Here is a 25939-nt window from a genome sequence, read left to right as displayed (position 1 = left end):
TTTAGTCTGGACCTGTTATTTCATCAGCCTAACTCCTATTAAGGAAACTATCCACACACTTTCTCTATCCCTTAGAGCCTAAAGCAGTAAGAGGTTCATTCAGTACATAGTAGAGGGAAATCTTAAACCCAGGGTTTCCTGGTTTTAAGGCAAGTTCTCCATAGTTATTTCACCATGATAAAAGGAAGTCTTCACCTAGTGGCTGGCTAATAGGATGGGGGCCAAGCCAGGTGAGGAATTAAGATCAAGGCAGGACTTCAAGTGCTTGCTTACATCTACCCTCACCCAATTATAAACTCACCTTGTCTCTCCTTCAGTGCCCAACAAGAGGCATTGCACAGAACTGGCTAGGTTCAGTTTGCATTGGAGTACGAGGCTGGCCCCTAATGTTTTCTTCTGGATGTGGGATTCAAAGTTAATAAGGGACAATTGTTCCCAACTCCTTGGGGGGGAACCCTGAGCCTGTAAAAAGCAGGACAAGCCTCCTGCCTCACAAACTCTGTATCTACCAGGCTCAGCTCACACAAACCTGGGGTTGATCTGGGACACAGGTCCCATAACTGGAGGCAGGTTCCCTTTTCCTCCCAGCCCTACTTAGAACAAAGCACCACTGGGCCTGGACTCCTGGTACAAATAGGCACTTTTATTAATGGTTGGAATGCAGTTAGACATAGGAAGGGGGCACAGATAATCGGGCCCAGGGGAGGACAGAAGTCTCAGAGCAGGCACAGGATGTGGAAGGCCCCAAGGTTGGGAAATACTTCCTCTTTGGGAAAATGAAATAAAGCCTACTGGATATGATTTGAGGACATTAAAATATTAGGCTTAGGAAAGCCTATATCCACATAAGCAAGTGAAACAAAGCAAGTCTGATTAGCTGAGCCTGGCCCTAGGGCCCAAGAGGAGAGATAGAAGGCTCATTTGCCCTGTACCACCTCCTGACTACTTTTCTTTGCCAGCCCTCCTCCTTTCAAACGAAGAGAATGCCCTTGGGACCCCAGCCATATCAACAAAGGGGGAGGAGAACCTTCCCAGCCCTTCCATCAGGTTTCCATTAAAAGGCTATTAGTTTTCATCCTCTTCCCAAACCTTACATTTCCTATGCCTGCCTCATTCCACCAGGCCCTTGCCTCCCTGATGGGAGAGAAAGATGGAAAACAAAGGGCCTCCCACCCCACCACCACTCATCTCCCTACAAACCAGCTTGAAACATGCCAAAAGCAGGTGTGCTGGTGCAAGGGAGGGATAGCACACACTCTCTCACACTCTCTCTCTCTCTCTCTCTCTCTCTCACACACACACACACACACACACACACACACACACACAGACACCTGACAGGTCCATCCATGCCCCACACCCAACCTCGGCCTCCGAGCCTAAGAACAGGAATACATATGCAAAATTCAAGAGATTTTTTTATCGCCCACAAGTATGAAATGAGTCAGAAAAATAGACCCTTTTCAGGTAGGGACACATTGGCTAGAGAAGTAGGTTAAAAAAAAGTCATCTTTAAAGCAGCAGAATAAGTTATTAACATTCCCCTTCACCCGCAAACTGACCTCTTGGACCAGGTCGATGCCAGGACTGAATCCAGGCAGCTCAGCCTGCCTCCTCAGCCCTTCTCAGGGTGAAAGAAAAAGAGGCTGGCCTCAAGCCAAAAGGGCCAACAAGAAGAAAACCTTCTTGACCAGGGAACCAAGAGAAGAGTGAAGAGACATCTTTCTTGGAGATCTCTCAGCACAAGAGTAATTCTCCTCCTCCCCCTCAAAAACAAGGAAGCCACTGAGGGCCTGTGACTGGCAGTCTCTTAGATGAATGGGCCCAAGGATGGGGAGGGGCTGGTGGACTAGCTGCCCTATCCTAAGAGTGTAAACCATAGTGCAGTAGCGAGGCCCCCTTGTCAAATAGCCCATGGGAGAGTGAGTGAGGTTCAGGCTCCATCTCGTGGGTTGGCAGAGGTTAGTGGGGGGCAGAGGCCCTCAGGGGGCCATGGCGTGTACTGACCCTAATGTAAACTACCTCCTCCCCTCCCTTCCATTGAGGCCTGGGAGGAGGCCTATGCTTCAGCTAGCTTCTTGTTGGTCTTGTTTAAGAGCTTCTTCAGGTTGGAAGACATGAAGTATGGCCGCTCCACGGAGCCATCATTCCGCTCCAGGTCCTCCACTGCAGAGAGAGGGCCCAGGAGAGGGGGGTTCATGAGAGGGCAAAGACCTTAGGAGAAGGGGGCAGGAGGGAGAGGCAGGGAAGATGGGGAGGGCTTTGGCCAGCAGGAGGGAGATGAGGGTCAAGGAGCAGGACAGGGGCCTAGGGGTTGACAGTTCATCCTAAACACAAACACCAACTAGCCTTCTCCCTTTGCCTTTGCCAAGGAGGCTCCGTATTTTCATGTCCATACCCTACCAACCCCAAGGGAGAGAAGTAGCCTTGGGCCCTTGCCTGCAAATACATTACATCTCCCTGGCACCCCATGTGTCAGGAGGGGGCCCAGAACACCCCCACACCCAAGAACAGCCTATTCCTCCTGTGCTTCACTCTTCCCGGCCTCAGCATTCCCCTTCAGCAGGATGTCTCTCAGCTCAGGGGACATGAAGTATGGACGCTCGGGGGAGCCATCGTTACGCTCCAGGTCCTCACCTGAGCTCCCCCCCACCCCCAGGAATTGGGGGGTAGGGCAAGGAGGGGAACAGGCAGGGAGAGAAAGACAAGGGGACATGGGGAGCCAGGCAGCAGAGGAGCAGAGAAGGGTCAGGGACATGGGGGAGAGAGAAAAGAAACAAAGACGGAGAAACCAGTTAGTGGCAGCTACAGATTCCCCAATCAAGGCCAGAAACACCAAGCACTCAGTCCCTCAGGGTGACCCCCCCCCAGTGGGGAGTTGGGCAGGTCAAGAAGATGGTCAGAACTGCAGGGTGGAGTAGAGGGACACAGGGAAAGGGGTGGGGGGCACCAGCGGCAGCAGCACGACAGAACAGGGAATGAGTGTGAAGTGGGGGAGAAGGAAGCAGGATGGGAAGGTGGGGAACAGAGGGTCAGGGCCCCTGGTGGGAGCTGGGGTCTAGTCCCTGTCCATTCCCTTATGGAAGGAAAACACACACACACACACACAAAAAACAAACAAAAAAAAAGGCCTTAGAAGAGGGAGAGGCCACGGCAGCATGACCCTATGGGAGAGCTGTCCCCCAAGTCCCCTGGGTACTCACAGAAACAGAGGAAGAGTGTGTCCACACACATCCCATAAACACTGAAGAAGCCATGAGCAATCAGGTAGGAGCCAATGATCACTGTCTGTGGAGGGAGGAGACAGCCCTAGTCATTGTCCCTGTTCCAGGCTAGACATGCTTGGTCCCTGGCCTCCTCCATAGCCATCTTCCCAACTCCACCCTGCACAGGCTGCCAGATTCAGCTCCCTAAGGTAAACTTTCCTCTAGTCAGCCCTCTCCTTACTAATCTTCAGTAACTCTTCATTCCTAAAGAACCAGTCAAATTCATTAGCCTGACACAAAATGGACAGTCCTCTGGCCAAACCCCATTCTACCTTTATAATTTTATGGTCCCAAATAGAAGACAGAAAAGATGCCAAAATGGCAGTGAGCTCCTCAAAGCCAAAAGACCCCCTAATTTAAATCCTGCCTCTTAACACCTATTAGGTAGGCAAGTCAATTAACCTAGCTTTGCTCTAGGCAGCTGTTTAAGAACATATTGGTGGAGGGACTTTCCTCTCCTGGAAACTCCTCTATACCAATGGTCCCAAATCCCTAAGAGAAATTTCTCCGCCCAAGTCCCATCCCCTTTGTGACCCTGACCAAACTGGGTCAATGATATCTCCCAGCTCTAGAATATATGTATTCACTACTGGAACCTACCCCAATACCTTCTAGACTGATTCATCATCTCTTTGTGTGCCTGAGTCCTACCTTTCCCAATTAGTAAATTCCCCAAAGGAAGTGGCCATGGTCTTTCTGGCTTTGTCCTTAACCCTATCCCCAGCACAGTGCTGAGGATGATGTAGGCTAGTCTAGGTCACTAAACATCTAACTTAGAAGGCGCTGAGTTAGAATACTGGCCCTGTCCCTTACTCCCTATATATCAATATTAATCAATGCTTGTTGACTTGCTGACTACACCTGTGACCTTGGACAGCTCCTTTCTTCCCCTGGGCTTCACTGTGCTCATCAGTAAAATGAGTGCGTGGGCTGGCTGACCACTATGCTCCCTCCTAGCTCTCAGCCTAGGATCCTATGAGGTGTGATGACCCCACAAGCTCTGAGCCCTTGTCCAGGCCTCATAAAGGTCCATACCAGGATGGGAACCCAATAGTAGTTGAGGGAGGGTGCTGTGTCCTCTACAATCTTGATTCGGTGGGTGAAGAAGAAGAATGCCAGAATTCCTGGAGAATTAAGGAAGCCCAGGGACAGGGCAGTTAGGAAAATGAATTCAGAGATAGCCCTTCCAAAATACCCACTCACCCCATAAGCCCTCCCCACTTCCAGGCTCTAGAGAGCCAGAGTGAAGGTAGGCTTCATTGAGGCCAGAAGGTCCAATCTAACCCCCACCCCCATATTCATACTTTACTCTTCTTCCCTGTGAAGGATGGAAAATCAAGGACAGAGAAGGCTGGGCTCTCCCATGGGCACTGGGGGAAAGGACAGGTATGACTTACCAACACTCCCCACAACCAGAAGCTTCCCCAAGAGGAAAAGAAAATCAGTGACTTTGTCCAAGACAGCTACCCTGGAGTGCAAGAGAGAAGGTGAGAATCAGACTAGGGAGAGGGAAGAGAATTCAAGGAATGGGAATGCTAAGGGAACCATAAAGGAGGTGGAGGATGGGAGTTTTCTGCTCTCACCTAACAATGTTCCGCATAAGCAAGAAGAAGGCATTCTTGGCAGACGTACAGAAGTTGGTGCCATAGATGGCAATCTGTGTGTGTATAAGGTTGTACAGTGAGGGGAGGAGGAGGGCCTCAGCCCAAGTGCAGGCCCACATATCTTCAGAGGATCATCATGTTTTCCAGTTGGGGTAGATGAAGGAGGAAATATCTGGGAGGAGCTCAGGATTGGGAAAGGAAATACCAAGTTCAGGGTCTCTAGGGTTACTTGGAGTGACACAAGAGTAGCTGGGAGGGGAATGTGGGAGAACAAGCAGGAGATCAGCTGGGGGGATGAGGGGAAGGAGCTGGTGAGGGAGGCTGGGGCCCTCACCATGATATAGGCATTCCTATTGAGGAATTTGAGGAATTTCTCCAGGCACCAGAAGCAGCACTTGAGACAGGTCATAAGGAACTTGGCAAACCTGTTCTCTGCAGCTGAAGGGGAGGGAATAGAAAATGCATGAGAAGTGGCCCCTCCTACTTCCTGACTCCTGCCCTAACCCCTATTACCCCAGGAGGAACCAGCTGCCAGGCTAGGCCTTACCCTGTCAATTCTCCCACCAGCCCACCTCAAAGCTGCTACTCCCTAAAGCCCCCTCACCTTTGAGCCGCTGGTCCAGGTACTCGAGTATCACACGGATTACCTGCACTATGGCCAGAAGGAGGGAGCCAAAGGCTAAGGAGCCTGTGTGGTACCTGGGCAGGGGACAGGTGGCGTGTCAGTTATTTCCTGCTGTGATGGGAAAGGTAAGCAGGGGAGCACGAAGCCCTTTCCCTTCAAAGTGGGCTTTGACCTTACAAACTGGACACAACCTAGGAGAGGATAGGACTAGGGTATGAGAGTAAGGGAGTATCAGCTGGGCTTCTATATTGCCAGGGTCCGTCCCGCCCCCCCCCTCAGTTTCCCCCAGTGCTAACCCCTATTCTGGTTCTCCTCCCCATTTCCTGGAGGAGGTAGGTGCCCAAGGTCCTGGTCCCAGCCCTAACCCTTGCAGACCTGAGTGCCCTGCCGAAGGAGGAGAAGAGGGGAAAGGCAGGAAGGTCATCTGGCTTTTTTATGGCCCAATAGTAGGAGGCAAAGGCTCCGGCCAGTGTCACCTGGCCCAAAGCCAGGGCGAAGTTTGCCAGCCAGAAGAACATGAAGACATTGTAGATCTGCAGGCCGAGCAGCGCCCGGTGATAGCCAGTCTCCCCACCGTAGAAGGCAAACTGGCATCGAGCATCAGGGCACAATCGGGTCACGTTTGAGGTAGGGAAAGTCTGCAGGGAGATGGGCAGAGGCAAGGTCACAATGGGTAGGAGGCGATGGTTGGTGTGGGGAGTGGGAGGAAGTGTAGGGATTAGCCAGAATGCCTCTGACTCCCTGGAGGGCTGCTCCCTGCCCCCAACCATGATTTTCTGGCCCCTCACCTCCGGATTACATGTCTGTCCAGCAGCTACACAGGCTGTGTCATTGAAGACCTTGTAGATAGCCTCATTGGAAGTGGACAGGAAGCTAGGTGCTCGATAAGGGCTCTTAACTCCAGGTACATGGTGGGAGGCAAGTCCCTCATGCTCAGGGAAACCCCACCCCCATCCCTGGGGATCATGGATAAGGGAAGACTCTGGACCCCTTCTTTCACCAAGGTCCCAAAGAAAGAGAAAGAAGGGAGGGCAGGAAAATGGACAACTGGGCATAGGGAACAGTGGAGGGTTGGGAGTTAGCAGGTGGATACACAGCAGTGCTGGCCCAGTAGGCAATGCAGAGGCAGAGGAGGAAAAAGGTAAAAAGCGGGTAGAGCAGTGAGGTCATTACATAGCCCACAGCCCTGGGGAAGCAAAATAAGAGGGGGTTTAAGATTAGAGCTGTCTTTGCTGTGGAGCCTCCTCAGTCTATCCCCCCAAGTCCTACTTCCCGCTAGCCTCTCTTGCTCCTCCTGGTCTGCTCTCCAGCCCCTCTGCCTAGCCCCCTCCCCAACCCCCTCCAGCCCAGCCCAGCCCCCTCCCCAACCCCCTCCAGCCCAGCCCAGCCCCCTCCCCAAACCCCTCCAGCCCAGCCCAGCCCCCTCCCCAACCCCCTCCAGCCCTGCCCAGCCCCCTCCCCAATCCCATCCAGTCCACTCCCCCCCCAGCTCCCTCCCTAATCCCCTCTAAGCTCTCTCTACAGCCCCCCAGTTCCCCATTCACTACCAGCTCGATCACCTGCTAGCCTCCTTGATGAGGGCAATGGCAATGAGGATGCGCTTCCTCAGAAAGATGAGCAGGAGGATGATGATGAGCTCCAGCACACACAGGATGATCACTGCAGATGGGGAAGGAAGGCGGGTGAGCCAGCCCACCCCATCCCCCACAGCTGGGAAGGAGCATAGAAACATAGTGCACAGAAGGACAGGGCTGGAAGGGGCCTCAGACATCATGGAAAGGGAAACTAACTTCCTCTCCTTCACTTTACAGATGGGGGAAAGAGGCCCAGAGAGGGCAAGGGACTTGCTCAGGGTCACAAAGACAGTATATAAGTAAGCAACAGCAGTCGGGCCTCTATAGTTTAGAAGCCTATGGTGGGGCAGATGGGGGTGGGGAGGGCAGGCCTGCCTTAGTAGTCCTGGCTCCCAGCCCTGTCTGGGCTCCGCTAACAGGGCCTGGAGCCAGGAAGACCTGAATTCAAATCCAGTCTCAGGTACTTACTAGCAGTGTGACCCTAGGCAAGTCACTTATCCTATCTGCCTTGGTTTCCTCAACTCTAAAATGGGGATAAAAATAACACCAACCTCCCCGGGTATATTATTTCATGAGATGATATTTGTAAAGCACTTAGCATGGTGCCTAGCACATAGCAGGTGCTAAAATGCTTGTTCCCTTACCCCCTAACAATAAAGCTCCATGAGTAGATCTAAGGTAAGGGGGGTGGGGCAGGGGAAGGGTCAGTATTGGATGGGGATTGGGGAACCAGATGTGAGCACTCACTGAAGGCCAGCCAGGTTTGCCTCAGGTGCAGATATACCCGAAAGTCAGTCTGGAAGCCCAGGTCCCCAATAGAGACATCAGAGCCTGCTTCACCTCGGAGTCGAGAATACTCCATGTAACAGTGAAAGATTCCTAGGGGAGGAGGAGATAATAAGGTGATTCTGGGATTTTGAGCTCAAGCTTAAAGGAGTCTTTGGAAATTGAGGGGATGCCCATCAATTGGGGAATGGCTGAACAAGTTGTGGTATATGAATGTAATGGAATACTATTGTGATGAGCAAGCAGATTTCAGAAAAACCTGGAAAGACTTATATGGACTGATGCTGAGTGAAGTGAGCAGAACCAGGAGAACGTTGTACACAGTAACAGCCATGTTATTCGATGACTAACTTTGATAGATTTAGCTTTTCTCAGCAATGCAAGGATCTAAGACATCTCCAAAAGTCTCATGATGGAAAATGTTATCCACATCCAAAGAAAGAACTATAGAGTTTGAATGCAGATTGAAGCACACTATTTGCTCCTTTCTTTTCTTTTCTTTTGTTTCCTCTTTCTGGTGGTCCCTTCTATTGGTTTTAATTCTTCCTTACTACATGGCTAATGTGAAAATATGCTTAATAGGAATATATTTGTGTAGCCTATATCAGACGGCATGCAGTCTTGGGGAGGAAGGTGGAGAGAAAGGGTGAGAAAAATTTAAAACTCAAAACCTTATGAAAGTGATTGTTATCAATTTAAAAATTAATTAATTAAAAAAGCTTAAAGGAGTCTATAAGCTAGAGGTACATACCTCAAAAGGAATATCTTAGAACAGGGCCTTCTGGAAGGTATTGGGGGTTCTGGGTGGGTGGGGGGGGGAGTCAGAGGGGCTAGGGGAGATTGGAAGTCTCAAAGAATCTGAGAATCCTTACAGGAAGCACAGTCCAGAGGGGTTATTGCAGGGATTAGAGAGTCTTAGGGAGAACTGGGGAACCTCAGGTAGTCTGCGGGGGGTCAGTTCTGGAACTGTCAGAGCTCTCTAGGAGATGAGGGGAAGGGGTACCCTCAGAGTCCTGGGTCCTCACCATAGCCTAGCACCAAGATGACCATGACTATCATAATCCAGATCATGATTCCAGCCAGGAAGCGAAGCAGGACAATGAAGATGAGGCTCAGAGCCATGGCAATCACCAAGCCACTGTGGGGCATTGGGGAGAAGAGGCAGGAAGAAGAGGAGTGAGTCAGATCACCACTCCCCCCCTCCCAGGCACTGTGCCCGAACCAACTCCCTGCCCCTCTCCCCCCAAAGGGAGCCAAAAATACAAAGACAGCTGGAGGCACAGACACAGCCATCATGAGACAAGAGACTGAGTCCTAGGTCTGGACAAAGGTCCTTCCAAGGGAATGAGAGGCACAGGGACAATAAGAGAAAAGAGAGATGCCAGGTCCTCAGCCCTGTGGTGTGCACCCTCTCCCCAGGCTCACTCCCTTACAATTCCCCAAGGGCTCCTTACAGGGACACAGGCAGCGTTGGGGCCCAGACTCACATAAGAATCCAATACCAGGAGACAGTGTAATCCTCAAACACTCGCATGGCCAGCTGCCTTGCCTCCAGCACCACATTTGCCTTCCTGGGATGGTTCGGGAGGGAGAAGTCGGGAAGGTAAGGGGGAGTATTTTGGAGGAGGGTGGTCTCAACTCAGCTAGGCCCCTCCAACCCCTCCCAAAGACCCTATAAAGGATGTGGTAATCAGGGAGAGAGAATCTGATCCCATCCAAGGAGCTCTCTTTCCCTCCCTCCCCTCCCCTCTGAAGAAAAGAGGGGAAACTGAGTCCTAGGGAAGAGAGAAGGAAGGCCCCCAGAAGCTCAGGGCACCCTCTCCTCACTTGGCTCCCTCCACCAGCTCCGACACGTTTCTCTTCTGGCCACGGCCATCGTCAAATGTGGTCTCATTGCCCACAGTGATCACGCCTTTGTGGGTCTCAATGGCAGGAAGGCAGCGACGAGCCACTGTTGGAGATGACGGTCAGAGGCCAGAATCTACCCTGACCTCTCTGACCCAGAAACACAGTCCCATCCTTCCCTTCTCTAGTTCCAACACTCACGAGGTTTGCTGGGTGTAAGTACCGAAGGGCAGTCTCCATCTCTAAGAACCTCAGTTGGACTCTGGGGGAAGATTGGGAGGAGAGATGAAAAGGGAGGGGCCAGGCTGCTAGTGAGTCTCATCGCCCCCACAGCCCCCTCCTCAGCCTCTCTCAACCCCCAAGGTCAGACACCCTCAGGGCTGAGGTTCAGTCATAGCATAATAACATTTAAAGCTAAAAGACACTTTAGCCGCCATTTAGAGGGAACCTGATGTAGCAGATCTCAGGCCTTAGGAGCTGAGGTTCACATTCTCATCTGACTACTTTGCATAAGCCTGAGCAAACCACTGACCCCTCCGAGTCTCAGTTTCCTTATCTGTAAAATGAAGATGAGGGGCAGCATGGAGTAGAGGAGGCTAGAAAGCCAGCCTCAAAGTTAGGAAACAAGGGTCCAGTCTCACCTCTGGGAAACACTGGCCTTGAGACCCTTGGCTATCACTTCACCTCAGTGCCCCAGGGCTACACTCTCAGACTAATAATTGCAGAAGGAAGGATGAGTTGCTTTAGCAGAGGAGAATTTCCCCAGTTTCCCGACACCAAGGAAATCACATGCTCTAGAGACATACATAAAAATGAGGATAATACTGACAGCACCTACACCATAAGGGAGGAGGTGAGGAAAACTCTCTAACCTCAAACACTCCCTATGCAGATTGGGCTTATTCATATTTATTCAGTCTGACTCCTCCCTTCCCCACCCAGCCTACATTTTACAGATACAGGAACTCAGGCCCTAGGAAGGGAAGTGAATTGTCAAGTTCACTGCGGTCATGGGAAGCATAAACAGAGTTGGAAGGGATCTTAGAGGACATCTAGTCCAACTCTTTCCTTTTTTTTTTTTAAATATACGAGGCACAAGACAGTTACACAACTTGCCCAGGGTCACACAAGCATAGTAAAAGTCATGGGTAGGATTTGAACTCAGAGCCAGTGAGTGCTCTTTTCCCTCACTGGTTAGTGAGCAACAGACCTGGGATTCACATTCAGGACTCAATTTCAGGTCCACTCCTCTCTCAGCCTGCCTCTCTCAGGCTATGATTGTTGCACCCTTTCACCCTCACCCTGGGCACTGAAGCTACTTTCCTGGTAGGTTCTCACTTCCCTCTGCCCCAAATACCTTGACTTTACTTTCGCCAAAGCCTGGAACACAGAACTGTTTATAATACTCAAAGTCCTGGGGGCGGGTATAGGCTTGGAGATAGGTAAGATATCGAGACGGACATTTCTCCACGCAAGTCTAGGGAAGAAAGGGAATAAAACCAGGTCTGGCTTTCCGTCCAGCTGTACCAGACACTGTGACCACCACCCACAGACCTGGCCCTGGGAGTCCTTCTGGGTCCTGCCCCACCCCCCAGGAGAAACAGGGCCAGGAAAGGGGGCCTGAGTATAGGGTGTATTTGGGTCAGTTACCTGCGTGGTTGGGCACTGAAATTCGAGGAGCACCAAGGGACTAGCACATTTCAGGATGTTGAAGTAAAACAAAAAAGGCTTGTTCCTGGAAGGCATTGTAAGGGATGGGGGACGGTATCAGTCCACTAGGACTGTGCCAGTGTTCAGTTCTCCTTCTCCCCCCCTCTCCAAATGGCACAGGACCCAGGACTTCCCTCCCCCACCACAGGTCAGCCTGCTAAGTTAGAGGTTGGAAGAGTCTAGGAGCCAAGGTCAGGGGAAATAGGATGGGGGTTATGGGGAGCAAGGAGTAAGACCTACTCATTAGGTGTCCCCTTCTGTCCACAGAACTGTCCACGGCTGTCAGTAGGATAAATCACCTTTCGGGGGTCTCCATGAGTCCAGGCTGCAGATAAGTCAAAGCTACTGAGTTCAACATTACCCTCCCCTTCCTCAGCTGTCACACCACCACCATATCCCCCCAAAGGCTCAAATCACTGGCTTTGGAATCAGGGGACCTGGGTATTTGACTTTTATATATCAAGGGGAGGGGTGGTGAGGAACAGCTTAAAAAAAAAAGGCTAAGCAACTTACTCTCTCTGAGTTTCAGTATCCCCCACCTATAAAGCGGGGATAGAATCAGAGAATTTCCAGCTAGAAGAGCCATTTAAGATTGCATAGCCCAACCACCCTCCATTTTATAGGTTACATACACGCTAGGTGGTAGAGAAATAAATTCAAATCCAAGGTCCTCTGGCTTGGAAGCCAGTGATCTCACCACTGTGTCCCACTGTCTCTCTCTCAGGGTTGATGCGAAGATAGCACTTAGTGAACCTCCAAGCACTTTAGCAATCTTCTCTCCCTCTCTCCCCCCCCCCCTCTCTCTCTCTCTCTCTCTCTCCCTCTCCCTCTCCTTCCCCTGACCCCCTCCCTCCATCAGCCAAACAGCCCTCTACTGTTTCCACATCTCATTTTGTCTGTATATTCCACAGGTTAGCTCATGCCTACAGTATCCTTCTTCCTCAGCTGTTCCTCCTGTTTCTCAAGGCCCAAATCTGGTGCTCTCTCTTCCATGAAGTCTTCCCTGCCCACTTCAGCTGCAAGTAATCTCAGTTCTCACTGCAATCTAACTGGGTCTCCTCTTTTGCCTTTAATATATAATTTATAAACGGGAGCCATCTTCAGTTGTCCTCATCTCTATCTGGCCACTGGACCCAGATGGCTCCAGAGAAGGAGAGAGTGAGTCTGGTGACTTTGCACAGCCCTCCCTCATTTAAATCCAATCCACTTTTGAGTCATGACATCTCCTTCCTGCTGTCATGGTCCTCTTTGAGAAGGAAAAACAACACACACACACACACCCATTAGAGCAAGGGAGACACCACTGTACACTTCAGTCCCTTGAGAACAAGGAATAACTGTCTTTTGCTTTTCTTTGCATCTATACTTAGTACAGTGCCTGGCACAGAGTAGGCATCTAAAAAATGTGACTGACTAGTTCACATCTTTCTTTATATACCTGTTTTCTAACTGTAATCTGCCTGAGATTTTTCACCTTTATATTCCTCAGCACTCAACACAGGGGATTCACAAGCACACAATAGGTGCTTAAATGTCTGTTGAATTAAATGTTTGGATTAATCATTTTTACCCCTCAAAATATCAAAAACACATAATTGCAGAATCGTGCCCGGGATTGTGGCATACCCTACGTACCTATAATGCCCACAGCCACATACCCCACAATGGCTATGAATAAGGCCACACAGCAGATAACATCGGTGCAGCCCCTGGAAAAGGAAAGGTAAGTCAGGCCCAGACAACCCCGTGAGAACTCCACCTCACCCCACCCCAAAAAAATAATGGGGCAGGGATGAGGCAAGAGGGCTACGAAACACAGAGAGCATTGCATGCTAGAGGGATGGGGCCCGTGGACCAGAAAGGGGGATAAAAAGCTGTTGAATGAAAAAAGAATTAGAGGTAGTGAAGAGCCAAGCAGGACCCCAAGGGAACTAGGGTATTGGGAAATGAGCATGGTACAGAGGCTGGAAGTCAGGTGGACTGAGGACCAGGGAGGGGTTAAGCAGAAGGGAGCTGGGGATCCCTCCCCTCCCCCTCATCAGACCCAATCTCACCTGTTGTAAATGGGGCCTTTGAATGTTGGATCATATTTCTGAGGCGTTCCTAAGAAACACACCCCAAAGCCCAGTCAGGGAAACCAGTGGCCTCAGCCCCTCCCCAGTTCTGGCCCTGAGTGACCCAGAATCAGAAGGACAGGCTGCCACTGAAGGTCTAGCCAAAAATTCCTAACAGCATCCTAATGATATCCCTTCTCCAAGATTTCTCCTTGAAATTTGCAACAGGGAGGTTTGCTGGAGTTATTCCCAAGGAAATGAAGGGAGCAGGGAAGAGGAATGGGAGGGGGATGGGGGTGTCCTAGAAGGCCTGGCTGAAAAACATGGGGCAGCCAATACAAAATGACATTGTTCCACTACCTCCCACGCACAGATCTCCAAGGCGAGACCAACCCCCTTAGGGATTCAAAGGACATTAATTACTAACATTATCTTAATTAACACAATCCCCCCACACGCAGAGCTACACAAGTCAAGGAAGTGGTGGAGGGGAGTGCAGCCCAGAAGAGGACCAACTGCTAAGCAGAATCTGGAGCCAGAGCCAATTCAGAGCTGCCACCCACCCACCCAAGTGCCTGCTGGCCCCTCTGCCTATACCGGACTTGTAAGGAGCACTTCTACGATGTGCTCATTAGCTATGCTTCTGCGGGGAGGGAAAGGAATAGGCGGGGGAGCAGTAGAAGAGGAGGCAGGGACCAAAGCGAGCCAAGAAGGGCTCAAACAAGCCCCGAGCCTTGGCCCCAGTGCTGACTCCCGCTGCATTTGGGGATCCGGAGGGGGGAGCTGGCTGAGAGCACGAGGCTGAGCTTAAGTTGAGGGGCTCAGATGCCCCAGAGAGCATCTCCAGGCCTGCCCCTCCTTACACACAAGGGTACAACATGCGGAGGGGGATTCAGAGCAGCCAGGAGATTAGCGCACCCCGCAGCACATTCCGTCCTGCATTCCTGGACCCAGAGGCGCTGGAGAGCATTTGGGGATCTCTGTAGAAGCCCCACCAGCTGCCTTCGGGGCAGGGGAAGAGGCTGTGGGTGAGGAGGGCCAAGGGGGCTATCCACCTACCATGCTGGCCGTAGTAGTGCTGCCGGTCACCCCCCATTCTGGCTTTGCCTCTGGTCCGAGGCCCCTTCCAGGGTCCCCGGCCCCTGGCCGGTCAGGCTGGGAGGAGGTGGCCCAATGAGAGACTCTACCCAGAGGATCCGACCGGTCTAACCGGTCCTGATTAGCGACTGCTTTCCCCCGCCCCGCAGTGCTTGGCTAGGCAGCTTGTGCCCCCACCCCCTAAGCTCTCCTGGGAGGTAGCGGCAGCCCAATGTAAAGGGTCGGGTGGGGCCGGGGCGGTGGCCGAGCCGAGAGAGGGGCCTCTCCGGGGCGGGGCCAGGGGGAGGAGGAGGAGGCGGGGCGGGGGAGCAGAGGGGGCAGCTGCTCCTGTCACTTATAGCGAGACCCGCGAGGGCGGGCGGCAGCTGGGAGCCGCAGAGAAGGTCAGAGCTAGAAGGGCCCTGGAGGATCATTCAGTGCAACCCTGCCATTTCGTTTGTGGGGAAACTGAGGCTCAAGAGAGGGAAGGAGAGTTGCACAAGGTCACACATCTCGTGGCCGGTCGTAAAAATCATAGTCTAAGGTCCCTTCCAACTCTTAACTTCCCACAAGGTGGAAAAGGCTGGGGTGGGGGAGGGGAAATATTTTGGATTCTCATGGGACATGCACCAATCTCCCCACACACACCTCGGACCTTATCAGATTCCCCCTACATTGCCACGGTAAGGCTGGAGGCTATCAGAGCTCCCCGGCGCCCCAGCTTGGTACAATAGACCCAACTGGACCTGAATGTGCCCATTCTAGGCTGAAGTGAAGGCAGAGGCAAGAGCAGGGAAAGTACTTTGTAAACCGAGAAGGGCGGTTAGGTCTCCTACTCTTTGATCTCCAAGTATATGTAGTTACTCCACCTGACTGTCTTCAACCAAACTCCTTCCATCTCATCCCTCTTCTCTACTGCACTAGTTTCTAAACTTAGATTCTCTCCGCCTCCATTCTAACAGGATCACAGGGTTTAAAGTTGGAGGGTCTGGACCTCAGAGGTCATGTGGCTAAACTCCTTTTGCAAATGGAAAGACTGAAGCCAAAAGTTAAGTGACTCACCCAAGGTCACACAAGTCTTGAGGAGTAGAGTCAAGATTCAAATCAAGGCCTTCCAATTCTAAATTCATCTTTTTCTCTGCCCATTTTCTCCCCCTCTTCAATCCATCCCACACTGATTTCTGAACAGGGAATCAGTCCAGTTACTCTCCTACTCAAAAATCTTCAGTGATTGCCGAATGCCTGCAGGTTAAAATCCAAATTCCTTGGCCTGGTATTCAAGACCCTTGATGTGGCCCCTCCAGCCTTTCCAGCCTAATCTCCCACTCATTCACTGCCTCCTATACTAAAGTCTACATTTAAGTAAAACTCTAACCACTCTTTTGTTCCCCACCCCAAAAAAATCCCATCCTTTTGGAACAAAGATTTTAGATTAAGATTTTAGAACCAATGGAAACAATCTCTTTCCATTCCCTTCCTCTTACTCATTTTTAAAGCCTAACTCAAGGGCCCACCACCTTCAGAAAGTCCTCTGTGAGCCTTCCCAGCTAGTAAAGAACCCTTCCTCCTCTATGCTCTCCTCCATTTTGGTTTATATACTTCCCGTGTACTCACCCCACTCTGCCTTGTACTATGCCGTCCTACACATACTATAGTTCTGTATCTTAACTCCTCTCTCTCTGCATTACTGCACACAGTAAGCATTTAATAAATGGTAGTAGAATTGAATGGAGCGAAGTCATGAGATCATACATTTAGAACCAAAAGGGACCTCAGAGACCATCTAGTTCAACCCCTTCATGTAAAATTTAACAGAGTAGGAAACTGAGGCCCCGAGAGGTTAGATGATTTGCCTAGTGTCACAGGGAGTAAGCAGCAGAACCAGGATTTGAATCTAAGCCCTCTGACTGCAATTCTTTTTTCTTTGGAGGCAGTTGGGGTTAAGTGACTTGCCCAGAGTCACACAGGTAGTGCCTAGGGCTGGATCTGAATTCAGGTCCTCCAGTGTTCTGTCCAGGACACCACACAGCTACCCTAAATTCTCCTTTTCTTCTATAGCTGCCAAAAAGACCTCAGTGAGCAACTGAGAAATGTAGTATAGGCATGAGAAGACTTGGAGTTGTGGCTTCCCTTTGACCTTATTAGCCATGTGACACTGGCCAGAGCAGAAATGTCTCTTTTGAAACTTTTTTTTTTTTTAGGCAATTGGGTTGCCCAGGGTCACACAGCTAGTGTCAAGTGTTTGGTCTGAGGCCAGATTTGAACTCAGGTCCTCCTGACGTCAGGGCCAGTGCTCCATCCACTGTGCCACCTAGCTGCCCTCAGAGATGTCTCTAGAAAGCTGGGTGGGACAGGGCGCCACATATAAGGCTAGCAAGCAGTGAAATACAAAGAACACCAAATCTGAGTCAGAGACCTAGGTTCAAGTCAAAGGTCTGCAACTTGCCTCAGTTTCTTAACTTGTAAGAAATTAGGGAGTTGGACTCGATGGTCCCTAACAATCATGTAAGGTCTTCTGTTTAACCCAGAGCAGAGGGACAGTTTGCCTAGACAACAGCATCAGAAGCAAAGCCTGCCTGCATGGCCCTATCTCAAGGGATGGGAAACCACATATAGGCTTGAGCATGGGCAGAGGTCACATCCTTCCTGTGACCGATGGGCAACAGCTGCTTAGTGGGCATATATCACAGTAAGCTAGCAGATCTCTAAAGGGAGATAGATTTCTGGTGACTTAACTCCTTCTAATGGGGACCTAACGCTACTGAATAATCAATCTCCCATTATGATTAGCTTTGCCACTTCAGAGCTCCCCTGTGAATGGTTTATTTGCAGATACTATCGGGAAGACATCTCTTGATACCCCACTTTAGAGACAGAAAGGACCTTAATTCAGCCCTCTCATTTTACCAAGGGAACTGAGGCAAAGGGAGAGGATGGAGACTCAACAAAGATCACAGACTATAAGTGGGACCATTTATTCCAGCTGAGTATTTCTGACCTAGATAAGATCTCTCCTCCCCTTCTTTCCAGAGCTTAGTGTAGTGCCTGGAACATAGTAGGTGTCTTTATTGATTACTGATTGATTCTTGGGCAGGAGAAAGGAAATAGGAATGTCAGGTCCTCAGGGGCCTTGAGAGACTCCACTGGAATGTTAAGGAGAAATCAAACCTCCTCCCAATAGAATGTATTAGGCAGTTCATTTTTGTCTTTGTATATCCCTAAGTGCCCAGGCCACAACCAGGAATATATCAGTGGTTACAGATGGGGATGGGATCTGTGATCTCATCAGTATAGGGGACTCCTGGAACTAGGAAATGCCCTCCATCAATACAGATCAGTACCTTCTGTACAACTTAGAAGTATCTTCTAAGGAACTCTTAGAAGAATAGCTTGGAAGCACTAAGCATCAAGATTTGCTGAGGGTCATGCAGCCAATATGTCAGAGGCAGGACTTGAACCCAGGTCTCCCTGGCTTTGAGGAAGGCTCTCTAACCACTAGGCAGCCAGGTGGCTCAGTGGATGGATAGAATGCTGGGGCACTGGAGTCAAGAACACCTGAGTTCAAATCCCAGCTTCAGATACTTGCTACCAGAGTGACCCTAGGCAAGCCATTTAACCCTGTTTGCATCAATTTCCTCATCTAAAATAAGCTGGAGAAGGAAATGGTAAACCACTCCAATATCTTTACCAAGGAAACCCCAAATGGGGTCACAAAGAGTCATACTTAACTGAACAACTCTATCCACTACAGCAGTGGTGTCAAATTCAGATAGAGAAGGATCCTGGAAAGCTGCATATTGACTCAGAAAACCACAAATGTACATTATCTCTGTTTTACTATATTAACAAAATTTTTTTGTGAACCATTTTCCAATTACATTTTAATCCGGTTCTGACTGAACTGGGGAATGCAGCCACCCCAATTTGACACCTCTGCCCTACATCCACCATTCATCCTCTCTCCTAGTATTCAGCAGGCACTTCATAAATACTTGTTGACTGGTCCCAGCACCAACAAAGGCTGATGTTTTAGACGCTAAGCGGGGAGTGAGGATGAACTGCCTAAGGCCACACACATTATTAATGGGGGGGGTGATTTCAGCAGTCCTAAACACCATCTCCCTATCTCCCTCAAACACAGACATCCTGCTAAGCTAGCTAGGATTGCTTTAAGCTGGAGGCATGTAAGGAGTAAGGGAAAGACCCAGGCTCCACTGGCTGGCATCATAAGGAACTCTTAGTCAGGGGGCAGGACAAAATGGCTCTGTAGCTGGCTGAACAGTGGGGGAAGAGAAGGGCAATGAAGGCCATGGCTGTGGGTCCAAGACTGTGGCAGTGGGCCCCCTTGGCTAGCCAGGCAAGGTACAAAAGGAAATATTATAACTCATCTGAAAATAGCCGCACTGAGGTTTCTGTAAATAGTCAGTTTACAGTTCTGTGGGTGGCCACTCCCCCTAAGGAAATAGTGTCCATTGAGGTCAGGAATTCAGCCCTACGTGGAGTCCAGGTCTTCTAGATAATCATCCTATTGAGTGGGAATTGACCCTAAGGGAAGACCTGAAGAGACATCTTTCTGCTATATTCCCAAGTAGATATTGAGCTAACAGAGGTGACTACAATTCTGCATCCCTGCAGTAGGGGCTAACAAATCCCCACCTCCTTCCCCTCCCCAAAGGGTCTCATTTCTGGCAATGGGCCTGGAGCTCCCTTTTCTCCCCTATTTTACATCTCAAAACCCCTTGTCACCCCCCATTATCTTCTCCACAGCTACAGTGCAGATTCTTAAAACTTTTTGTTATTGGGAACTCCAAAAGCAATCCAGTGAGGCCAGGGGACTCCACTCCAGCCCCTGGTGTTTTTAAATGCATAAAATAAAATGCACAGGATTACAAAGGAAACCAATTATATTGAAACACTGTAAACAACAAGAAATTTTTTTTAAAGAAAGAAAAACTAGTTCACAAATGCCCAAGTTAAGAATTTGATCTAGTCTAGGGAAGTAGAAATAGCCCTTCACTCCAAGGCCAACCCTACTTATACCCTAGATCCCGTCCTCTTCCTAGCTCATCTCCTCTTGTCTTCTCTGGCAGCTTACTTGGGCAATTATCCCTTCTCTAATTTCCAGTCTTTCCATTGTGGCTCCTTCCTTGCTGTCTACAAACCTGCCCAAGTCTCTGCCGTCCTTAAAAAAAAAAACAACTTTCATTTAATGGTACCATCCTTTTCAGGGGTGGAGAACCTTCGGCCTTGAGGCCACATGTGGCTGAACTTGAGGACCTAGAGGGCCGAAAGTAGCCTCAAGGCAGAAGGTTCGCTGCCCTTGTTCTAGATCTTCTCCCTTTGAAGGGAAACTCCTGGAAAGAGCTCTCCATCCTTCTACTCTCATTGGCTTTTCAAACCCTTGCAATCTGGCTTTCACTTTCATCACAACTGAAATGCCTCTCTGTAGAATCACCAGTCATCTATTATTTGACAGATTGGAATGACCCTTTTCTCAGCCATCCTTCTGAACTTCTAGGCAGTATTTGCCACAGCTGACTACCCTCCTAGCACATTCTCTTTTCCATGACACTGTTCTCTTGGATCTTCTACCAGTATGGCCAACCTTCTCATTTCCCTTTGCTGGATCATCACCCTCCATATACGGCCTTTTATATGTGGATATAAAACCACCCGGCTCTGTCCTGGACCCTCTCCTCTCTTAAATCTTAGCTCCATTCTCATAGATTCAGCTGCCTATAGGACATTTCCAGTTGGGATTTGTTGAGAACCTCTCCAACTCAACATGTCTACAACAGATGTTTTACCAAAGATTTTCCCCCAAAACCCTCCCCTCTTCCTAACTTCTCTTGCCTTTCCCTGCATCAAACAGCTGTCACCCTAGTTTAGGTCCCTTACTATCTCTCACCTCATAGCCTGGAGAAAAGAGTAAAAACTCCTCACTAGAATACAAGGCCTTCTATCACCTAGCTCCCATCCAGCCTCATCTTCTCTACTTCACTTGGAATACTGTGCCCTTGATCCCATGACCTATTGGTCCCTCAGCCTTATGTCTTCCTCTCTCCAGCTGAGCTCCCAAATCTCCTCCCAAAGTGATTTCCTGTGATTAAAAAGTGATTTAAATCCTGGCTAAGTCTGGCCCTGTCAACACTCTTCCTGAACAAGAAGCCCCAGTAGCTAGCTCCCTCTTGCCTCCAGGACAAAATACAAACTCCTTGGTGTGGTATTTAAAGCCCTTTGCCATCAGGCCCTAGCCTACCTCTTTGGCTTACTGTAGCCTCTCTTCATCCTTGTGCCAAAACGGCCTATTTGTTATTCCTCACATACAACATTCCATCACCCCTCACTGGGCTTTGCCCAGGCTGTCCCCCATGCTTGAAACATACTCTCTCCTCCCTTCCACTTCACAATTAACTCCCTTCCTGGCTTACTTCAAGCACAACTTGCCAAGGGCAGCTTATCCTGATAGTATCCTCTCCTCCCCCAATAATTACTTTGTATATACTTATCTGTATCCATGTTGGTTCCCTATCTTCCCAAGGAGAATGGAAGTCTCTTGACAATAAGGATTGTTTTGCTCTGGTTTTTATTGCAGCCCCAAAGGGACCCTCATAAACAATGACTGTTGAAGAAACATTTGTGTGATGTATTGATTTTTGTGCCTACTGTGGTCTCCTTCCCCCTCAGAAAACACCTGCATCTCAAAGGGAAATTAGACCATAACAATTTAGCCAGGACACCAGCCCAGACTTGAGAATGGCCATTAAAATGGGAAAGACAGATGATAGAGACTACAAATAGTTCCCTTCTTTCATCTTACCTTATCCACTTTGGAGGCTTCAATTATCAAAAACTATGCAGACTATTTCCGGATTTATTACCAACACTGCCAACCTCTCCCTGAATTCCAACTGCCTGAGCAGCACCTCCCCTTAGAAGTGTGGAAAGCAGAATTTGTCATTACCCCTAAACCTGCCCCTCCCAGGAGCTTTTCTATTTTTATCATCATTGGCAAGGGCCATCTAGGCTTGAAATTTTTAAGATAACAGCTAACATTTATAGAGCACCTGCTGTGTGCCAGTCACTCTGCTAAGTACTTCACAAATATCTCATTTGATCCTCACAACAACTATGAGAGAGAGGTGCTAGCTATTGTTATCCTCATTTTACAGAAACTGAGACAGAAGAGCAACTTGCCTAGAATGTCACAGTTAGTCCAGGTCTGAAGCCAGATTTCAGCTCCGCAGCTAGGTGTTAAAATGGATAGAACGTTGGGCTTGAAATCTGACACTGACTAGCTGTGTGACCCTGGGCAAGTCACTTAACCTTGTTGGCCTCAGTTTCCTCATCTGTAAAATAACCTGGAGAAGGAAATGACAAGCCACTCCAATATCTTTGCCAAGAAAACCCCAAAAAAGGTCATGAGGAGTCAAATACAACTAAAACAACTGACAACAAAAACAACTTCCTGACTCCAGGGCCTTTCACTCTGTCCTTGACTCTGTCCTGTCCCTCACCCCTACACATCCAAACAGTTGCCAAGACCAGATGATCTTATTTTCAAAATATCACTTGTCTCAGTGCCCTCTCAACTCTCCTAAGGCCCCCAAGGGTAGTTTTGGGCATCCCTCCCTCTTACCTGTGTTATTCAAACTAGACTCTTGGCTTCCAGTCTGTTCTCTCTAATCCATTCTCTGGGATAGCTGGATAATCTTCCAAAAGCACTGCTCTAATCATGTCTCTTCTCTATTTAAAAACAAGAAATGGCTCCCCATTGCCTAGAGAATGAAGTAAAATCTCCTGACTCTGCATTTCAAGGCCTACAACAACACCCTGGCTCAAACTTACCTGCCCATTTTCATCTCTTCCTACTCCTTTTGCATACTGTGCTCTGGGTTCCATTCCCTCCTTCCCCTTCCACTGCCACTCCCTCTTTTTACGCATCTTCAATCTTTCCCCCAGAACTGGCTCCTTTCCAATCAGCCTGCAAACAAGCTGGAGTCTCTTCCATTCTAAAAAAAACCCCTTCCTTTAGCCCCTCTTCTCCAGCCATGACCACCTCCCTCCTCCTCTTCACCGGCCAAACTTCTGGAAAAAGTCGGCTAGTCCCTATTTCCTTGACACTCACTGTCTCCCTCTCAGAAATAAATGCCTTCCACTCTTCCACTACTGAAATCACATTCAAAGGTCACCAGCAAAGTCCCAATAGCTGAGTTCAGTGGCCATTCTTCAGCCCCAATCTTCCTGGACCTCTCTGAAACATCTGACACTGGTAACCCCAGACTCCTCCTTAGGCAGAAAAGGACCACACTCTCCAGATTCTCCTTTTACCTTTCTTCCTGGGTCTCCTCATCTTCTTCCCAACACCCTTCATGTGGGTGTTCCCCAAGACTCCGCCTTCTTTTTTATCTCTAGGCTGTCTCCCTGGGTGATCTCATTCACTCCCACAGCTTCAATCATCCCTAGGCTGAAGCAGCCCAAATCCCAGTCTCCGATCCAGATCTCTCTCCGGAGCTCCAGACCCATATCTCCCAAATGCCTAAAGGAAAGAAAACTCCCCAGAATATTTAGCCACGCCTCAAACTCAAACATGTCCAAAACCAAGCCATAAATTGGCTCCAGAGACCAAGTTTGGTCCAGATCTCAGGGCAGAAAACCTAGATTCAAATTCTGGCTCCTACACCATAACTCTGGGCAAAGCATTGACCATTCTGTTCCTCATTTTCCTCATTTGTAATTCGAAGATGAAAAGCAATGTGTAGTGGGTAGAGAGTTAACCTCAGAGTCAGAAACATCTGGGAGGAAATCTTGCCTCTGACACATACTGGCTGTTTGACTCCTAAGTTAACCATCTAACCTCTTGGGGCCCCAGACAATTTTCTAAGGGCATAGTAGATACTGAATTCACAAGTCCCAAACGAAAATAAAAACACTAGCTCTTCCATGACCTTACTATTTCTGTCAGGGGCAAGAGTAATAGCCCCAGCCTCATATTTTCAAACCTTAGGGTTATTTTTGACATTTCCTTCTCCCTGTTCTCTTAGATCCAGTTACAAGTTGCAATTCCAGGTGCAAGTCCATCCTTGCAACACCTATGCTGCAATGTCCTTCCTACTTTCCTTCTCCTACTAAATTCTCAGCCATCCTTTAAAATTGCTCTCAGATGGGGGGCAGCTAGGTGGCCCAGTGGATAGAGCACTGGCCCTGAAGTCTGGAGGACCTGAGTGCAAATTCAGCCTCAGACCAAACACCTGACACTTACTAGCTGTGTGACCCTGGGCAAGTCACTTAACCCCAATTACCTTTAAAAAAATTAGCTCTCAAATGCTACCTCTTCCATGAAGCCTTACCTGATTTCACCTCTACTCTTTTACATCCTCAGACCTCACCATATAATATTGTATAATATAGCTGCTGTGTTGTTTTAATCTCCCACTACCCTTGCCTCCATGAGGCATTTCAAGACTGGGAACATAGTGTTCTGTAAATAGTTGGTACTTCCTAAACATCTTTTCAATCAGCAAGCACTTATTAAGTACCTTCTGTATACCAGGCACGGTTAGGGATGTCAGGGATACAAATTCAAAAGTGGGGCAGTCCTTGCTTAGATTCTGGGTAGAACAAGGAAAAGAAAGGAGTAAAGAGAGACATCAGCCTGGTCACAACAGATCAGTAAGAAGACTCAGGGCCAGCCTTTAGCCAGCAGTATCCAGACTTAAGGAGAGAGAGGAGGGGAGTTAAGAGGTGTGGCCAGAGATTTCTCTCGAGCCTCAGGCTATTCAGGAACCAGGCCCGGCGCCCACCCGCTCCTTGAGGCAGCTTTATTTCTTTCCTGGTTCATAAGGAACCTAAAGGACAGATACTTAGTCATCCATTTCCCCTCGGAACTCCCAACACATAGATGGCTAATTCCCACAGTCTCTCCCCCAAATCCTCCAGGCCCGGGTCTCAACCCCACCCAAATCAGCCTTTCTGTTTTTCATCGATAGCCTGAGGCCGGTTTCCGCAGTCTCACAGCCCTAGCCCTGCGGGCACAGCTGCCTACCGGCCCCACCTCCCACCCTCCCCCATTCCCAAGCGCAGAACCCCTCCCTTCCTATTTCCAGCCTAGGACTGGATGGCCCGAGAAGGGGTGCTGAAGTCCTCTCCCAGACTATTTAGGGCCCTGGGAACCTCGATGCTAAAAATACAACAGCTGCTAAGGCTTTCGCTCTCAGGCTCCGTGAGAACCACAGGAAGATCAACCCAGCAGCCCGGGGAAAGTGGCCGAGGATGGGGGTGGGGTGGAGGAAAGGAGGGGAGTTGAGGCAGGGTAGAGTGTATGTGTGTGTGTAAGGGGCACAAATAGCTAGACCGAGTCTGGGAGCAGGCGCAGACACCCCTCCCCCCGGCCACTAGTAACATCTCGCCCCACCTCCGCAACCACAGACACAACCAGTCATGCCCCCCTCCTCCGCCCCAGAGAGTCCCCTCCCCCTTCCAGGCCCGGAAACAGAGCTAAGACTTAAGCACACAAACGACCAGAGAGGGTCCCCAGGGGAGTCTGTGTTTGGGGGGGGAGGGTTCTGGGAGCCACGGCCCTCCTAGCCTTGCTTTTACAGGCTACCCTGCCTCCAGCTGCCATCTGCCGCTTTCTCCCTCTCTCCTCTCTCCCACATCCCCGGGTCTTTGACCCAGCCTTCTGTGCCCGTCCTCGGAGTTGGAAGTTTACCAATTGTTTCCTGTTTCTATCCTGCTCCGCCCCCCCGCCCCCGAGTTCCCCGGAGGAGGGTCAGGACTCTGGGGACCCCGGGCAGCCACCGCCTAGCTCTGGGGCCTCCTTTGTCTCCTCCGCCGCCTCAGTTTCCCTCTCAGTGCCAAGGGGAAATGCCTGACATCAGCTGGCGGGCCCTCGAGGCACTAGGGTTCAGGATTCCCGTTTCCTCCGTTTCAAGACCCAAGATGAGCCAGGGTCCCAGCTCTCTGCCGCTGAGCAGCTTCCAAGCGGCGCAGATAACGGGCCCCCTTCCGCAGCGGAGCATGCGCTATCGTAGACGGATTGGGGATGCGGGTGTCTCCGCAAGCCCATCCCAGAACCCCCGGGCTGTCCACGTGTCTCAGACAACTGGGCAGAAACGAACCTGGCACTCCGGTCCCCTCTCCCCCATCCCTAGCTCAGGGTACCTCCGAGGTACAGCCCTGTCTCCCCTCCAGCCCAGTAGAATAGCGCGCGCGCGCGCGCACACACACACACACTCGGCCGAGAATGGGGGATTGGATCTTACCATAGGGTCCTTCAGACTCTTTTCGGCCATCCTCCATGGTGGGGGAGGCAAGGGGCGCAAAAACCGGAGGCTGCCCCAGCCCTGGCTGGTTGGAGCAAGAGGTGGCGGGAGTCTAAGTGATGCTGCCCGCCCCC

At 50.0% G+C, this 25939-nt stretch overlaps 1 protein-coding gene across 7 annotated transcripts; it reads right to left on the bottom strand.

The window, feature by feature from the left end:
* Window positions 1–622: 622 nt before the first annotated feature.
* SLC44A2 (solute carrier family 44 member 2 (CTL2 blood group)) lies at window positions 623–25939 on the bottom strand. 7 transcript variants are annotated; one of them, XM_020994950.2, is made up of 22 exons: window positions 22873–23186; window positions 13465–13513; window positions 13046–13119; window positions 11651–11735; window positions 11351–11435; window positions 11058–11177; window positions 9902–9962; window positions 9683–9806; window positions 9343–9426; window positions 8881–8993; window positions 7817–7948; window positions 7055–7154; window positions 6589–6681; window positions 6284–6368; window positions 5871–6133; window positions 5475–5569; window positions 5205–5308; window positions 4850–4923; window positions 4664–4734; window positions 4302–4390; window positions 3204–3288; window positions 623–2166 (listed from the first exon to the last, which is right to left on the bottom strand). In XM_020994950.2, the coding sequence occupies exons 1-22, from the start codon at window positions 22913–22915 to the stop codon at window positions 2060–2062; spliced, it is 2136 nt and encodes a 711-aa protein (XP_020850609.1). In that variant the 5' UTR covers window positions 22916–23186; the 3' UTR covers window positions 623–2059. The 7 variants fall into 7 exon arrangements, with proteins under 7 accessions (XP_020850609.1, XP_020850610.1, XP_020850607.1 ...); XM_020994951.2 differs by lacking the exon at window positions 22873–23186 and adding an exon at window positions 14524–14766; XM_020994948.2 differs by lacking the exons at window positions 623–2166; window positions 22873–23186 and adding exons at window positions 2173–2637; window positions 25806–25939.

Source organism: Phascolarctos cinereus, unplaced genomic scaffold, assembly GCF_003287225.1.
Source record: "Phascolarctos cinereus isolate Bilbo 61053 unplaced genomic scaffold, phaCin_HiC Scaffold_4;HRSCAF=312, whole genome shotgun sequence".
Classification (NCBI taxonomy): domain Eukaryota; kingdom Metazoa; phylum Chordata; class Mammalia; order Diprotodontia; family Phascolarctidae; genus Phascolarctos; species Phascolarctos cinereus.
The sequence above is the reverse complement of the archived record's forward strand: the minus strand, read 5'-3'. Positions and strand labels throughout refer to the sequence as shown.

Excerpts from the sequence above, each read along its gene's own strand:
- SLC44A2 (XM_020994945.2), bottom strand. The coding sequence starts at position 22,915 with ATGAAGGGTGTTGGGAAGAAGATGAGGAGACCCAGGAAGAAAG. Across the intron at positions 8,994-9,342 it reads TCCTGGTATTGGATTCTTAT|TGGCTTGGTGATTGCCATGG; the intron begins GTGAGTCTGGGC and ends AATGCCCCACAG. Across the intron at positions 7,155-7,816 it reads GCAAACCTGGCTGGCCTTCA|TGATCATCCTGTGTGTGCTG; the intron begins GTGAGTGCTCAC and ends CCCCATCTGCAG.